Genomic DNA, 17,241 nt, shown 5'->3' on the forward strand with positions numbered 1-17,241 from the left:
CCCATGAAGGGGTGGGGACGCGGGGGCAGCACCCCCTGCACCCTTCCTCCAGCACCGGACACCTCCTCCCTCAGCCTCTCTCCACTCAGCCTTCCGGGCTCTCCCAGCCCCGGGGATCTTCCGGGGTCTCTGCCAGAATGGGGAGTCGCTCCTCCCCGAGACCCGGGCCCTGGAGGGTGAAGGCAGCCCCGACGTCCTCCCCAGAGCTCAAGTCAAGAGGGCGGGGAGGAAACCGGGAAGCCTTCTGCCCCCAGGTCTCATGTGGTCACCCAGGGGCATTAAAATCATGAACCTAAAACAAAATTCCCAAAATCATCCCCCCAAAAGTGCCAGAGACATTGATAAAATGGGGGTGAGGAATCCGGGCCTAACATTCAGAGATATAAACAAAAAGACTGCCAGGATCGACGACCTCAAAGTCTAAAACTTCTAGGAAGTAAGAATTACCAAAAGACAAAAGAAGCTGATGGGTGAGCCAGGGGCAGTCCCTCTGTATCATGCGTATCAGACACAGGATCAATGACCTTAATATATAAAGAGCTCCCATAACTCAATAGGAAAAGCACCCAAGAAGAAGGTGCCCAGCCGGCATGCAGAAGCAGAGGGCGGCCACACCGGGAGGCTGAGGCCGGCTGGACTTGGCATTCTTGTCAGGCCCTGGCTCCGCAGAACTAATAAAGGCCCCGCTTTAATGCTTCCTCCCGCACCTTCTGAGGCCGCTGATAGATTTCAATTAAGATGCCGCCGAGCAGCCAGGACACCAACGCAGCTCCCAGGTGGCGGGTGGCCGTGTGGGGACAGGCCCCTCCCTGGACGCCTTCTGCTTCGGCTTTGTACACCCCTTGGACGGAGTGGGCTGGGGCAGGGCCTCCTGGCCAGGGCCTCTCCACCCTGCCCGGCTTTTCCTTGGCTCAGTGCAGGGCGAGGTTCAAGGGCAGGGCTGGGGCGCCCAACCCTGCACACACTGTGACAGGTGCCTCCATCTCCCCTTCTGTGGAAGGCAGAAAGGAGTCCCTCCTAGGTAGGCGGAGGTCGCAGGAGCTGCCGTCTGTAGGACACTCCGCCGGGCAGACAGCAGGCGGGCTGTGCAGGGTGGCACCACCCACCCTCCCGGGGGTCCCTCTGAGAGTCCAGGTGGGCTCCCTCTGCCCCTGCTCCTCCCCCTGGGCCCGCTCCCCAGGCGTGAGAGAACCTGCTCGGGCCCCAGAGGGCAGGCGTCCTTCTGGGGGTGAAGAAAGACCCCCCGGGATTGTGGTGGCAGCTGCAGTGCCCGCAGAGGAGCCACAGAGCACGGTTGGGACTGCGTCTGAGTCACGTCAACCCCCGCCCCTCCCCTGGAGCAGGACCCAGGACCCAGCCTCGTGATCATCGGTGAGAATGAAACTCAATAAGGTTCCCCAAAGTTTGAAATACAGAGGGAGTTTAAAGGAGGTGCTGCGTCAAGTAATGACAATGAGGGCTGGGATGTAGCTCAGTGGCAAAGCGTCTGCCTTGCATTCGCAAAGCCCTGGGTTCGACCCCCAGTTCCAAAAAAGACAAAAAAAAAAAAAAGAACCCCACCAAAAAAAAATAAGATTAAGTAATGACAATGAGATCACCAGAGCCTCCCGCGCACTCCTCGTGCCAGGCACGGACTAGGTCAGCCGGCGGCTCACACGCTTGGCCTCCCCAGAAGGGCACTGGGCACTGCTGACCAGCTGTCCCTGGTCCTCCTGGTCCCACCATGACCTGGTGCTCTGGACCTGTCATGGCTCCAGCAACCAGGACAGTGACCTGGTCCCAGAGTGTCCTCCATAGACCAAGACTCCCTCGTGCCCTGCTCCTGGCCACTCCAACAGCGGGGGGCAGGGATGTGACGCCCTTCCCTCTCTGTTCAGCCCGTGAGCCAGCCCACCACTGACCACCCCTCCTCTGGCTCCATTGTCTCAGGCCTCATTCACTCCCGTCTAGGTCCCCTTGGCCAGGGACACCTGTGAGTGGCCTCAGGCCTGCCCAGGCCAGGGGACCTCAGACTGCCACCCACTTGGGAGGGGCCGGGCCCGGGCAGTGCCTGTGCGTGGGGAGAGGGCCCAGCAGGCCGGTGGCGGGTCTCACCTAGCCAGTGCTCCCCCGTGAGCTGGCCGAAGCCCTCCCGGTACGCCTCCCAGCCCCGGAAGAAGTTCACGGAGCCGTCCTCCCGGCGCTGGAACACCTGCAAGGCAACCGTGGGGTGAGAGGGGCTCCTAGACCCAGGCGCCCCTTGTCCTGCCCCTGGCTGGGGAGCCTTGGAGGCTCGGGAGCCTCGGGCGGGACTGCCCGGCCCAGGTCAGGAGTCGCCGTGGAGCAGGCCCAGCTCCAGGCCCACCCTGCCTTGCTGGGGGCTGGGCCTCAGTCTCGCCCTGGCCAAGCAGAGGGGAGGGACAAGCCTGATATCTTTTTTTTTTTTTAAGACTGGGGTTTGAACCCAGGGACCCTTAACCGCTGAGCCACCCCCAGCCCTCTTTATATTTTATTTTGCAGACTAGGTCTCACTAAGTTGCTGAGGCTGGCTTTGAACTCTCAATCCTCCTGCCTCAGCCTCCTGAGCCGGGGGGCTCACAGGCATGTGCCACCGTGTCAGCCCTGATATCTTTCTCCAGATCAAAATGAACAGGAACAGAGAGAACAAAGCCCATTCAGACAGCGTCCCCCACCTGGACTCGCCTCCCCAGCCCCGCCCACAGCTCCCTGGGCCGGGATCCTTGGGGGCCTGGGAACCCCGAGCCCAGGGCTTCTCAGGGGAGGACGGCGAGGCCACACAGGGCTGGCTGCGATCCAGGTACCACCAGCCCCCGAGCTGCCTCTGTTATTTCTTTTAATAACATTCTTGGTTTGGGATCGGGAGTCCCACCGGTTAAATTGCTTTGAAATCAGGACTGCGCTGGCCCAGGCCAGAGCTGCCTCGAGTGTTTACAAGATCGCTGACAGCCCTTCCGGCCCCTCCGCCTTTCTGTTTAACAAGCCTTTTCCTGCTCCTTGGCAGAGGCAGCCCCCCGCCGCCCACCTGCCTCCATCTGTGCCCGCGGCTGACGTGTTAGAGATCTGTCGGTGGTGCCCGGGAGCTGCCAGTTTCATTACTAAGCAGCCTGATTTCAGTGGCTTGGAACTGCCCAAGTGCCAGGGCTGACCGCGGTCTGCTAGGTGTGCAGCAGCCAGATGTGCTGGGTCCGTGGGGACGCCGCAGTCACGGGCGTCTGGGCTGCTCTGATGTCACAGAGCGGGGGGGGGGGGGGGGGGGGGGGAGAAGACACTGTCTTTTCTTGCTCCACTACCTCCAAGCTGGTCCAGCCCTGAAATTTCAAAGTCCTCAGGAGGGACCAGCTGGGGCGGAAGGAAATTCGATAAGGCTCAGAGAGATCTGAGGAGCGGCAGAGAGACGTATCGATGGCTACAGATTGGGACCCTGAGCACGCGCCCTTTGAAAGGCCTAATCCTGGCAGAAGCTCAGGCGCTCCCCCGAGAAGGCGGCGGCGGGCTGAGCCTGTTTCTGCCGGAGGGCGAGCCGAAGGGGCCGTGGGGCTGGGCGCCCCCGGGAGGCCCTGCTGGCACCAGAGGTGACTGGGCCCTCAGTGCGCCCAGCACAGAAGGCGGCACGTGCCAGGCCGGGAGCGTGGTGGTTGAGGATCTGGGTCTGGAGCCCTGGCTCTGCAGACAGCTGTGGCCAGCCACTCCACCGCCCCAAGCCTCCGATTCCTCCTCTTCAAAATGAAGATCCTAGTAGGCCCCTCCCCCGCCAGATGACCCGCTGTGCTCAGGTCTGGCGTGAGCAGGTGGACGGTGGGCCTTGGGTAGTACCAGGCCTGGCCATGGCCCTCCTGTCCTCCCTCCTGCTGCCCCTGCCCTGGCCGGCCGCATCCTTCCAGCCTCCAGCCCTATATGGCCTTTGACCCGCCTTCCTTGCGGGGCCTGCCATGAGCCCTTCACTCATGAGCACGGCCATCAACCCTCTCCCTGCAGGTTTGGTGCCAGCCACACGACTGAGTCGGGCACGAGGTCGGGACCCTGCCCCCAGGGCCTGGGGCAGAAGAACAAAGGGGCAGGGTCTGTGTCCGGGGACCTCCCACCCAGGCCAGAAGTGGCCCAGATCCTGGAGCAGGAAGACAGCAGGTCTGCCCAGTGGGGTGCAGTTGTGGGGAGGAGTCCCGAGCCCCAGGGCCCCCTCCGTCCCTCCCTCCTGAGCCTCAGCCCCCACCCCCACGGCAGGGGGGTGAGACAGTAGGTACCATCACCACCGCCTGCCAGCGCTCCTCCTGCCTGTGCTCCTCTGCTGGGCAAGCTGACGTGCAGAGGGCAGGGCTCCTGGTCGGGGCTCCCCCAGTCCCACTGAAGGGGTGGAGACAGGGCAGTGCCGGGCGCTGGGTCCAGCAGGGCCCTTCTCCTGAGTCCTTCTCCCCAGATCCATGTTGTTCACCAGATCCCTACCCCAGCCCCACCTGGGGCTCCATGTCCCCCCCCCACGCCCCGTCGCAGCAGACAGAAGCTGGGACACTCCTGTCTCTGTGGCCAGGCATGGCAGAGCAGGCAATGTCCCCCACGCCTCATGGCCGCAGCCCAGAGACAGGCTGAACCTGCGCCCCTGAGGCCAAGGCCTGAAGCAGGTGTCCACCATCACGTCCACTCCCACCTGGCAGCACTGGCCGGGGCTCCGCCTGGCCCAAGCCTCTGGTGCCAAGAGCTGTCCTCAGCCCCTTCCCCCTGCCCTCTGAACTGGGTGCTGGTCATGGGTGTGGCCCCACCACCTCCTGGGCCCCACCTCCTGGGCCACCACCTCCTAGGTCCCACCTCCTGGGCCACACCACCTCCTGGGCCACACCACCTCCTGGTCCCACCACCTCCTGGGCCACCACCTCCTGGGTCCCACCTCCTGGGTCCCACCTCCTGGTCCCACCTCCTGGTCCCACCTCCTGGGCCACACCACCTCCTGGTCCCACCACCTCCTGGGCCCCACCTCCTGGTCCCACCACCTCCTGGGCCCCACCTCCTGGTCCCACCTCCTGGTCCAACCTCCTGGGCCACCACCTCCTGGGCCACACCACCTCCTGGGTCACCACCTCCTGGTCCCACCTCCTGGGCCACCACCTCCTGGGCCACACCACCTCCTGGGCCCCACCTCCTGGCCCCACCTCCTGGTCCCACCACCTCCTGGTCCCACCTCCTGGGCCACCACCTCCTGGGCCACACCACCTCCTGGGCCACACCACCTCCTGGGCCACACCACCTCCTGGTCCCACCTCCTGGTCCCACCACCTCCTGGTCCCACCTCCTGGGCCACCACCTCCTGGGCCACACCACCTCCTGGGCCACACCACCTCCTGGGCCACACCACCTCCTGGGCCACACCACCTCCTGGTCCCACCTCCTGGTCTCACCACCTCCTGGTCCCACCACCTCCTGGGCCACACCACCTCCTGGGCCACACCACCTCCTGGGCCACACCACCTCCTGGGTCACCACCTCCTGGTCCCACCTCCTGGTCCCACCACCTCCTGGTCCCACCTCCTGGGCCACCACCTCCTGGGCCACACCATCTCCTGGGTCACCACCTCCTGGTCCCACCTCCTGGGCCACCACCTCCTGGGCCCTCCCCCCCGGGTGCCATCAGCTGGAGCCAGCACAGCCCCCGCTTTCTGCCTCCACCCCATGGAGGATGCTGGAGAGAACGGCTCACGTTCCTGTCAGAGTGGTCAGCTCGACACCAACTTAGAGACACATCTATGACGCACGCAGACCCTCCCTGAGGGGCCGAGACACGTCCGTCCATGACACGGTTTTGGAGAAGTGACTTTTTGACCCAGAGAGATGCAGCTTGTCCCTCACACACGCTTCTGTCAGAGGCGGATGCTTCCTGAACCGGCATTCACCCCGTGCACCTGATGACTGCTCTTGGGTTCTGCTCTGTGCCGCTCCGTCTGGTCGCCACCCATCAAAGTCGCTCTCACGCTGCCCTGGGTCAGAACCTGCACGTTGGAAGCTCTGCCGGGGACTGCCGGCCTCTGCCGCGGGCGGGCCTCACTCACTGGCTCCAACACCAAGTGGCCTGGAGCCCACTGCAGTGCGAGGTGGCCTGAGGAGTCCCTAGGGCCACAAGCAGCCCCAGGTTGTCAGATGGCCCCCGGGCCCGGGCGTGTGGGAACCTTTGTCTGCCTCTGCGGACCACGGCCCGCTGCCGCTGTGGCTGCAGACTTCTGGACACCAGCTGGACTTTGCAGGAGGGGAGACTCCAACTACAGGAAGACACCCCAGGGAAGCAGGTCAGAAGTGGGGTGTCCACCTCCCCGTGCTCAGGCGGGAGCCTGTGCGGGATTCTGGGGGCCAACGGGGGAGGGCCAAGGAAGGGAAGGGAGTCAGGCTGGTTAGTCTGGAGGCTGAAGCAGTCGCTGGTCCGGCTCCTGGGCTTCTCTGGGTTCCGGCTGGAAAGTGACTGATGCAGAAACACGGCTGCCGCTCAGCCTCCTGGGACAGAGCCACGAGTGGGAAGACACACAGAGTGTTTTCTTGGTGCGGATTCTCAAAAGCCAGCCGCTCAACGCCTTGGATGTGCCGCCAGGGGGGCTCTGCCAAGGGAGCGCTCAGCCCACATGGCCCTGCAGATGGTGCTGTGCCATTTCAAAGGAAGCAGCAGCCGCGCTGCTCGTCAGCCAGGCCAAGGGACGCAGAGATGCCCCTGAGCCTCCCCAGCCGCACGCTGGCGGGCCCCGCCCCAGTGGGTCCAGCCGCAGCAGGGCCACCTCAGCACACGGACCCCGCACCCCGCTGCACATCTGCCCTGGTGCCAGTGCAGGGAGCTCCCCCCCAGACACACGGTCTGGGCTCCGTGGCCACCCTAGCACCAGGCCAGTGCCTCAGAGGACGGCCACGGCCTGTCCCGCCGCAGCCCTGAGGGGAGGTGTTGTGCTCCTGGTTAGAGACCCAGGGCTCAGGAGGCCAGAGCAGAGGATGACAATGCACAGAGGGGAAAGGGTGCCCTCGCCTGGTTGGGTGGACACTGAGCCTTCGGCCTCTGAGCCACCTCTCAGTCCAGGAAGCACACTGGGCTGGCACCAGGGGCCCGAGGTCTACCCAGACTCTGGTGGACAGGCCAAGTCTGGCTTCTCTCCTGCTGGGCCCCACACCCGCTCCGCTCACAGGACGAGTCTGGCCCTCAGCTGCTGCATGAGGGACAGTCAGGGCTCAGCTTCGCCCGGCCTGCACGTTCCTCTGGTCCCTGTGCCTGCCTAGGTTCCCCCGTACAGCTGGGATTCAGACGGGGCCAGAGAGCCAGGACCCAGCATTCCTGACAATAGTCACCACAGGGCTTGCTGGGGGCTCAGAGTGGGCGTGGAGCCCTCTGCCGGGGCAGGTGTGGTCTGGGAGGACTTCCACGGAGGAGGAGCTTGGCCGGACCTTGCCAGGTAGCCTGAGGAACTGCGGCGGGGGGCTGGGGTAGGTGGGTCCAAGCCACTTGAGACTGGGCAGGGTGGTCTCTGTGCCTAGAAGGGTCCCTAGGAGGCAGTGTCTGGGATTTTTCCAGACTACAGTGAGGCTGCAATGGGAGACGCTGGTTCCTATCCCTAAGGGAAAATGGACTTGGCCGTGTGAGTTAAAGCAGGCCTGAGGCTCTGCCCACGTTCCTGGGGCCACATGGCTTTAGACTAGTCCTGGAACCGTCCCAAGCCTGAGTCCCCCTCTGCAAGCCCTTCCTCCCCTGCAGGGTTGTGGAGAAAATGCAAAAAGCAGACCTGCAAACAGGCGGCACACAGTAGGTCTAGCCAACGCGGCCGCCTCCCTGTGGAGCCAGGTGCGTGCCCAGGAGGAAATGGGGCCCACTCTTTGTTTTGGACTGGAAGTGGCACCCCCGGGCCTGGCACCCGGCCACCCTTCCCGGGCTTGGCAGCAGCGCCTGCCAGTGTCTGGCAAAACACGGCTCAGAGCTGCCATTTATCAAACGCGAGCCGCCTCGGGGCCTGCGCTAGGCGCTTCACGTGCGCCATCCCATTTGCGTTAGAAGTTTGAAAAATCCAGACTTCACCGGGTGGAGGCTGCAAGCTTCCTCCACTCAGATCAGCCAGGGAGCACGAGGGTGTTGGCACTGTCACCTCGGTCATTAGTAACGTGAGCTCCAAGGACGCCTCCCCAGAGCAGCACATGGGCTGGGCGGCAGGGGACATGGCAGCCCACTGACCTCACAGCAAGATCCTGTCCTCTGGGGCAAGGGGGATGCCACAGCTGCTGCCCCAGAGGCAGGTCCCATCCTGCCTGGTCCCTGCAGCCAGCCTCCCCTCACAGGGCCAGCCTGCAGCCTGGTGCTAGCTGGGGAGCCCCTGGAAGCTTTTCATCTCTCCTTGAGCCCGATCCTGCTGCCAGGAGCCTTTGAAGTCCTCCAGGGGCGAGCAGGATTCCCCTCCCGCCGGCGGAGCTCCGGTGGAGGAATGCGGCTGTGGGGAGGGGGTTCCTCTCACAGCAGAGCCAATTAGAGGCACATCTGAACTGGTGACCCATGATGGAAACGCCTGGCTGCTGAGCAGGTCGGGGCGTGAGCCGCGCAGTCCCTGGTGTGTGTGGTGGGGGGCGTGGGGGGCTGTGGGGGGCTGTGCGAGGATCCAAGCCAGGGGCGGGTGCAGAGCCCAATCAACCCTCTGCTGCAGGAGGTGCTGAGCCGGACCTACGTGGGTGATCATGCAGACAGGGTTTGGCAATTAGGCCCGGGTGCCAGCACTGCCCCGGACAGCAGAGTGAGTGGGGGCCGGCTGTGCGGCCCAGAGAGGCAGGGCAGCAGGGACCCTCCTCCCTCTTCAGGTCCCCTCCCTGCAGCTCCAGGAGCAGCCTGACTCCGAGGCCCCTGCTCGGGCAGCAGCTGTCTACGGTGCCCATTCAGCAGGTGAGGAAAGAGGCTTGGAGGGGTCGGTCGCGCTGCAAGAGGCACTGGCTGCCCCTCATCTGCAAGTCTTAAGGGGTGCAGGGGCCACTAGAGGGTGCGCTCAGTGTCCACGGAGCTTACCCCTGAGTGCCTGAAGGAGCTCAGAGACCTGCCCAGGACGGGCCCAGGCTGGGCCGGGAGGAAGCCTGCAGGTCCACAGGCAGCCGACCCCCTTCCTCCCTCCCCTGCCTTCCTCCGCCTTTTCTCCTGCAGGTGAGTGTCCCGCTCAGGAGGGGCCTTGAAGGGACTCCTGTGGAGAGAGGCCCAGCCACAGCCTGTAGCCACGTAAACCCAAAGGCCACCTTGAAGCATCTGCCCATCCGCTCTATGTCCTCCCCGACCCCAAGGAACCGGCAATGGCCTTGCAGGCACCAGGCAGCTCCCATTATCTGCAGTGAGCTCGGGGCTGGGTACCCAGGCTCCGGCACCGCTGGGCACACCTGCCAGCACCCTGCGCCTCACCCTCGGGCCCTCCTCCCGTGGAATCCTGCGGCCCCGGGGCCGGCTCCACCCTCAGGAGAGGTGCCCAGCCCTCCAAGTGCCCAGCACCTCGCCTGGCCCTACCTACTCGCCTCCCACCCGACCCTGGCCCAAGCCCCCTTATGCAGATGCACCAGCCACACGGAACCGTCTGGCCCCAGAACAAACCCCGTCTTCTCCCCACGGAGCCCCACCTTGTTCCCAGCCACAGCTCTCCAGCCTGGGTTTGGGGCTCCCCTCAGCTCCGACAGGTCAGCTGCCTTGTCCACCTCCCCCCAGGCCAGGGCTCCTCCCTTTCTTATTCCCTGCTGGTCTCTGCGCCTGGCATGTTCTTGGTGCTCAGTGTTTAAACACAGGAATGAATGAGGCCCACCGAGGGACAGTCACCGCCACTGTCACTCCCCAGTTAGCCCTCAGGTGGCCAGGCCTGCTGGGGGGCTGTCCTGCCGGCCTCAGGGACTAACAGGCATATTGTCAATGCCAGGTGGGCAGTGGCATGTGGACAGTAGTGTCCCTCAGGCCACGCTCCGTCCCCGCCTGCTCCTAGGCTATGGTTGGAAAGTCCAGCCTGGTCCCAGGCACACAGCTCCAGGTGTCTGTCCTCCAGGGAGGAGTGTCCAGTGCTGGCACTGGTGGCCAGGCAGCCAGGACGTGAGGCCTGATGAGGACGGATGGGACGAGGGTCTGCAGAGGCAGTGGCCTGAGCCCTCTAAACAGCAATTGAGCTTCCAAGAGATTCCTTGTGGCAGGGAGGCCGTCCTACATGTCCCGATGTGCCTGGGACAGATCGCTCCTGACAGAAACTCAAATGGACATCAACGTCTCCTGGCCACGCAGACACCTCTCGGCGGGTCCCAGCCTCGCTCCCACCGCCCCACCCAGGTGTGGAGGCTGGGTGTGCGCCACAGGGCAGAGCAGGACGCTGCTGCTCCGGCACTCGCCTCTCAGGCCCCTGAATCCCAGGCCGTAGGAACCACGGGCCCAGAGCTGATCAGCCTCCTCAAGTGCAAGCCACACAGCACCTCAGGCGCCGTCAAGCTTGTCCTAACCCTTAACTCTGATTTCTGGGCCCAGCCCCTCTCCGTTCTGCCTGCAGAGGGGTTCCCAGAAGCCAACGTCATAACTCGAGATCTGACAGTTACGAAGACAGAAGAGCTTTTAACCCAGACACGGGGCCATACCTTCAGAGCTCTCTGCTTGTAGACGCGTGGAGATGCGGCTGGCGGCGGGGTCTGGGGGGATTCTCTGCTCTCACGCGGCTCCTCATGGCAGACTCTTTCCTGGCCGCTCCCCACGCCGCACCTCTGCTGACCCCTTTCAAAGCTGACCCGCACCGGCCTCCCCTCCCCTCCCGCGGACGCTGCCCACAGGCCTCTCTGAGCTCTGCTTCCAGGTCACTTGTTTCATGCGATGTTAAACTCTTCCCTGGACACTTGTCACCTGGACATCAATACGCCGAAAATAGTCGGAGCCAAGCTCCTTGGGAGGGACAGAGGTGCTCTGCCCGGAGACCGTGTCCAAGTCCAAGGTCGGAGACCAGGAGAGCGTCCACCCGGGCTCCCTGGAAGCAGCTGAGATCCATCTCCCCCGGCATCAGGTGCCCATCCCTGTCCCCTGGACTGCTGCAGATGCCCTCCTGGTGGAGAGTGAGGGGCAGGTGGCCAGTGCCTGGCCCTGGGCAAGGCTCACGGTCACGGAGAGGACCGAACAGCTTCCAGGCCGTGTGCAAGGTGCTCTGGGCACACCTGGTGCTCCAGGAAGCTCATCTGGACCTCTGGGCTGTCCTTCCTCATCCTTCCAGGCTCGGCAGGGCCAGGCGATCCCCGCCTGAGGCACAGGCCCCTCGGGGCCCTCGCAGGCTTGGAATCACTGCTGTGCGGCCTCCGGAGAAAGACTGAGGATGCCCCCGGCCTTGCGCATCCAGCACTCCCTGGCGGCCCTGGGGGATGGGGTCCTCACCAGGCCAACCCCCTCCAGCACGCTCCTTTTCTGCCTAGGTCAGTCCCTTCCTGGGGCTTGCCTTTCAAAGGTCTAAGTGATGCAGGAGGAAACAGAAGCTCAGAGAACTTAAGTAACTTGCCCAAGATCACACAGTAGGACTGAAAGCCAAGCCCAGGTCTGTCCTTGGATGACGGATGGAGCAAGCGACCTTCATGCACCTCTGCCTCCCTGGCAAAGGGGCTCCACCTAGGCCTGTATGAAGCACCTCTTCCCCTCTCTCTTCCCGCTCTCGGCAGTGATGCCCACAGCCAGGTTTGGGCACATGAAACACAATTCCTTTCTCTTTATTTGCAGTGCTGGGGTGGAGCCCAGGGCCTAGCGCATAGTAGGTAAATGCTCTACCATCCAGCTGCACCCCTGCCTTGAAGCACAATTCTTACCCCGTCTTTCTTCTCTCCACCACCCTCAATAGCTCCCCAGTGTCTGTCTCAAGCCCACAGACGAGGACATCAACCACCGTAGCCGCGCCTCTCCAGCCTCGGGTGCCAGCTGAGTCCCTGTGCCCTGGGTGGGCCCCGAGCTTCCTGGCTCCAGCCCGTCAGGCCACCCTCTTCCTGGGGCACCTTCTCTTCCTTCCCACACTGAGCAGCCCCACCCACCCGTAAGGCGATCAGAAAAGCCCCTCCTATAGAAGCTGGCTCAGGGCACCCAGCCTTTGCTGCGGGACTCTTCCTGAGCCCCGAGACTCCAGCCTTCTTGGGAGGACAAAGCCTTCCTCATCTCCGTGCTTCCCCAGGACCAGCATAGAGCAGGTACTCAAAAGTGTCTGTTGAATTGCAATTAAATGTGACGTTGAGAAGCCCTCAGGAGCCTGCTCTCCATGGCTGAGTGATGTCCCAGTCACAGTCAGCGTGTGAGGGAAGGGTGAGCCATTTTCAGGGTGGCATGTGGGGAGGGTGGTTCAAGTTGTTCACTGCTCAAGGGCATCTGGCCAACAGGGCAAACTCACCAAGCCTAGCGCCCAGGGGCTCAGGTGGGAGGAGACAGGGTGTCCTCATAAAGGAAGGGACGTGCATTTTTCAAATTTGCACAAAATCAAGCAATGGCCAGTGGTGCCTGCGAAGGGGCTGGGGTTCAGGGTTGGGACGGAAACTCACTTCCCACGGTCGAGAGTGGCCAGCTCGACCAGGCCTGCAGCACGGCTCCTGCCGCTGCCCGCTCCTGGACAGCAAGCGAGCCGAGAAGGATTTTGAACTTTTTAAATGATTTTTAAAAAATCAAAAGAAGAATTTTAAAATGTCCTCTGAATAACATTTGGGGAGGAATATGTGAGCATTTTTTGAAATTCAAATTTCAGGGTCTACAAGTCTTGTTACTGGAGCGAAGCCCACCAGGCCTTTCCCTTTGGTCTCCTGTTTTCCCGTACAGTGGCCACCAAGACAGAGACCTGGTGACCTCAGTCCCGCAGGACCACGAGCCAGTTTCCCTTGGCCCCCTGCAGACAGAGCACCAGGCCCTGCCTGAAGGAGCGTCTGGCTGGCGGGTCTGGAGGCGCCCTGTGGTCATCAAACCTGAGCCTCTGTCCCCTGCACCCCTTCTCCCAGAGGAACTTCAGAGGCACTGGTAACTGTCCCATCCCTGTCCCTTGGTTGGGACATCCCATTGCTCCCATGACCCAACCAGGCAGGAACCAGGAGCTGCAGGAATCCGACGGCTCCTCGCCAGGAAGCCATCCGCCTCACGTCCCCCCTTTGCCCTGCACACACCGCATGGTGGATAGCTCAGGAAGTCCAGCGCCCACGCAGCGGCCCTCGAGGTCCACCACCCAGCGGCTCCAGGAGCCATGTTTCATCCCGGGACCCAGCACACCTCCAGAACCAGGGCGCACGAGGTTGCTCCTGTCTGCTGCCGCTCCCTCGGGGCATGGGCCCCCTTTCCGGGTCCAGGTGGGGGTGGGGGTCAGGCTGGGCCGACAGCCCGGGCAGGGTGGGTCCCAGGCAGCTGCTCACAGCACCAGATTCACATGCACACTCACCGTCCAGCCGCCACCGTCGGTGCGCATGTCACAGTAGACCTGGAAGCCCGCGGGGTAGTGGGTGGGGAAGACGGAGTAAACACCATCGTCCTGTTGTCCACTGAGGAGGACGTCCAGGCAGTCTCGGGGCCGAGAGCCTGCCATGGGGAAGGCCCATCAGGGTGGCCATGGCCCAGGCCCATCAGGGTGGCCATGGCCCAGGCCCATGTCCCCACCACCCCTTCCTACCCAAACAGTCCCTGCTCTCTCTGACTTGTCTGTCCACCCCACGATGCCACATGCAGTCAGGAGCACCGGCCTTAGAGCCAGAACTTGGTTCCGACACTCTCTGGACCTCACTTTTCTTCTCTGGTAAATGGGTTAAGAGAGCTCGACGGGAGGGTGTGGGTGACGTGCTCGCAGCTGCTCAGCCACAGGAAATCCTGGGTCCCCAGCCGGAGTATTCCCTTGTCTATCAGAGCCGTGAGGTGGGTGGCCAAGGACAGGGCACGGTGGGGCCCTGGCTCTCCCTGCTAGCCAGGGCAGGGCCCATGAGTCACCTGGGAGGCATCCCCCGTCCACTCACCGTTGGCGCAGCCCCGGGGCCGGGCGCCCCTGGAAGGAGCCCTCTGGAGGTCGGCCTTGACTCGGGGCCGGCTCAGCCCTCGGTCCCTCTGCAGGGCATCCAGGACGTCGCTGACAGAGTTCACCAGGTGAGCCAGGTGGCCTTGGCTCTCGGAGAGAAGCTGCAGAGCACGGGGGCTCACTGGAGGGCGCAGGGACCCCGCAGGGTCACGGGCACACAGCGCGCCAGAAACCTGCCAGAAGGGCCCTCCCCTAAGGCAGAAGTGGGCTCCTGGCCCAGTGAGCCCCGGCCTGCTCTGACCCGGCTCCCTGTGCAGGGTGTCTGAGGGTCAGCCGAGCTCTGCTGGCTGCTGCAGGTCTGAGACCTGGGGTCCCCGAGGGCAGGGGCCCAGGTGGGAGGAGGCAGTGTGTCCCAGCAGGTTCCTGCCGCCTGACTGCCCTTCAGCCATTTCTGTACAGGTGGCCGGGTGCGGGTGGAGGCAGCTCATGGCAGGGCCAGGCTGGGGTCAGCCTGACCACCCACTGACCAGTTCCACAGCTACGGCAAGTGCCCTGTAGGGGTCCTTCTATGGAAAACGGGGCCAACATCACCTCCCTGGCCAAACTGCCCTGGTGGCCACTGCAAACAGCAAGTGGGCCCAGGGCGTGCTCCCAGAGCTCCATGGCACCCCCAGGCTGGAGGACACCCACCTGCCACCTCTTCTGGCCCCCAAGCAAGGTTGCCAGGCAGGGGTGACAGATCTGCCCTTGACAGAGGGATACTGAGGCTTGGCGAGGTGACGGGAGCCTGGACACAGGCTAGGGGCTGGGTCCAGGACCAAGGACACCCTCTCCAAAGCCCCATCCCCTATGGGACTGCTGCTTTGAGGTTCCGCGGCCGGCTGATGTCGCGGACCTCTCTGGGCCTCACACAGTGCTGCAGAGGGCTGGGACTTGAGGTCGTCAACTCCTTGTTACAAATGGGGAAACTGAGGCCCAGAATGAGGAGCAGTCCCTGTGAGGGAGCAGGCATGAGGACCAGGCCTCGGGTCACTTCCCCAGGACTGTGTCACTGTACAACAAACCCAAGGTCTGGGGGAGCCAGGCCCCTGGCAGAGTGAGACCTCTCTGGCCTGCACAGGGGGATGAGGACACAGTCTTTCTGGGTGGGGGTTCCCAAGCACTACACCAGTGTCCTTTTTCTGACTCCTGCCCCTTGCTGCCCAGGGCAGGAGCTCAGCAGGACCCTGTGGCTCCCTGGGGGGTTCTGGGGTGCCGGTGGCCTGAAGGGTCTGGGGTCTCCTGCTTCCACAGCCTGGTTTCCAGGAGGCTGTGGGACCACGTGGAGGGGGAGGGAGGGAGGGACATGGGCAGATTATAGGCAGCTGGCAGCGTGCAGCAGGCCGGTCTCACACACCGAACCTGTCACTCGCCAGATAATAGCCCATCGGAGGAAGGAAAATAGAAACGCACCAGCCGGCAGTTTACAAAATATGATGCCCGCTCGCGGGAGGCAGCCCGCGAAGCTGTCAGTTCCCCTGTCACCTTCCCCTCCGCCAAGCAGGGGATTCGGTGAGGGCTGGGCCTGGGGGAGCAGCGCAGCGGGGTCACTGGCCATTGGGAGGGCCCCTTGGAGGGACGCGGGCAGCCCGGGGGCTTGGGCAGTGGAGCCACCGTGCTGTGGCTCGTCCTTCCAAGAGGCGGAGCAGCCTCAGCTCAGGAACTCAGGCGCGGCCCTCCCTCTTGCTAACGGGCAGGGAAGACCTCGGTTCAACCAGCAAATGATTAAAGTTGAAAATGTTCACATAAACATGCCCCGAATTAATGGGCAAGTCAGTCCCTGCTCGCCCACTGCACAGGCACCGGGAGGAGGCGGCTGCTTCAGAGGCCAGAATCCCAGTGGCTGCTCCCAGCGTCTTGCGGGCGACCAAGCTCCCGAAGCCCTTTGCGTCTGCCCCTCCACCTCCGTGGGGTACTGGGCTGAAGGTCACCCTTAACACAGGGCCTGGCACGGCTGAGCCTCCCCGAGGGCTCTCACGTCGTCCCTCGGCATGGACGTGTTACCCCATTTTACAGGTGAGAAAAACCAGCCTGGAGAGATGTGACCTGCCCGAGGACCCCAGCTGGCCAGGCCGGACCCCAGCTCTGCCACCTCAGACCCTCAGGGCAGAAGCTCAGCCCAGCCAGAGGGCCTGGGGGGACCCTGCCTGAGAACACCTGACGCTTGCTCCTGTGCTAGGTTCTGGGGGGTAGGGCTGGGGTCTAGAACCTGCCCAACTGGCCTCTGCCAACGCCCGCGGAGGCCGGGCTTTGAGAACTCAGGGCTGTGCACCTGGGCGTCTGGCACAGGGAGAGGAGGGCTTCTTCAGAGCCATGGCCGCTGCCTCTGGGTGAGACAAAGAGGCAGGTCTCTGGAATCTGGAGACTGGGAAGCTCAACAGTGTTGAGGGACAACCACGTCTGGGGGCTGCGGCAGGAAAGGGTCCCAGGAAAGCTGTCCATGCAATGGAGGGGGGGCCCTCCCAGCTCAAAGGGTGAGCGTTGTTGGTGGGCCAGGCCCCTGCTGACCAGGCTGAGCCTGGGGAAGGTGAGCCTGGAGCTCTCCCGCCTGCAGGGACGCTCTGGGGGGAGGGGCGGTGGGAAGGCCAGCTAAGCTTCCCCCAGCCCGCCCCATCTGTCACCCCGACAGGACGATGAGGACTGTAATTTCTCCAGCTGCAGCCTTCAGAGGGAGGGAAGAGCCCATTGCTCATGAGCTACGGAGTGACCAAGTGCTTGGTCATCCCTGGTGTCCGGAAGGGGGGTGGATGGAAAAGGCTAGGGCGCTGCTGGCGGCCTGGGCTGGGTTCCAGCCCCTGGGGAGTCACAGGGGTGACAGGGCTCAGGGCTGGAGTCTGAGCAGGTAGCTGGTGGCTGAATTCCAGGCACAATACCAGGACACCACCACCACTCCCCCCGCCCCTCTCTGGGCCTCAGTTTTTGTTGTGGAAAGTGGTAGAGGCAGCTAGACAGTCCGAAGTCCCTGACCCCATAAAGGGGCACCTTCTGGCCAGTGCCTTGGGGCTGTCACCACAGGGATGCCAGCAATCCTTCATCCAGCCCCGCTGGTGCCTGCAGGAACCTGACTCAGGGGCAGGGAAGGGCGGGGTGGGGACAGACTGAGGGTCTGCATCCCTGGAAGGCTGTGGGCGGTGTATGGGGGGACTCTGGGGACAGGGTGCGGCTCTCTGACCCCACCTCGGGCACTATCCAACCACACAGCCTTGAGCACGTCGCACCCCTCTGAGCCTCACTTTGCTATGACAGGATGGTGCCTAGCCTTGCCAGC

General features: G+C 63.5%; 1 protein-coding gene and 1 long non-coding RNA gene across 2 annotated transcripts in view; one reads left to right on the plus strand and one right to left on the minus strand.

The window, feature by feature from the left end:
* Positions 1-17,241, minus strand: part of Fibcd1 (fibrinogen C domain containing 1) — a 31,294-nt gene that overhangs the window by 5,109 nt on the left and 8,944 nt on the right. Inside the window, exons 3-5 of the mRNA XM_046451786.2 lie at positions 13,936-14,095; positions 13,371-13,507; positions 2,095-2,191 (exon numbers count right to left, since the gene is read on the minus strand). Of these exons, the coding sequence (XP_046307742.2) occupies positions 2,095-2,191; positions 13,371-13,507; positions 13,936-14,095 (394 nt within the window). The remainder of the gene's footprint in view (positions 1-2,094; positions 2,192-13,370; positions 13,508-13,935; positions 14,096-17,241) is intronic.
* Positions 8,602-15,243, plus strand: LOC131424452 (uncharacterized). Its single transcript, XR_009227470.1, has 3 exons — positions 8,602-12,147; positions 12,764-12,958; positions 13,607-15,243. It is a non-coding gene; the product is annotated as an uncharacterized LOC131424452 (long non-coding RNA).

This window comes from Marmota monax, unplaced genomic scaffold, assembly GCF_021218885.2.
Source record: "Marmota monax isolate L192 unplaced genomic scaffold, Marmota_monax_Labrador192_F-V1.1 WCK01_AAM20220418_F8-fsc00020, whole genome shotgun sequence".
NCBI lineage: Eukaryota > Metazoa > Chordata > Mammalia > Rodentia > Sciuridae > Marmota > Marmota monax.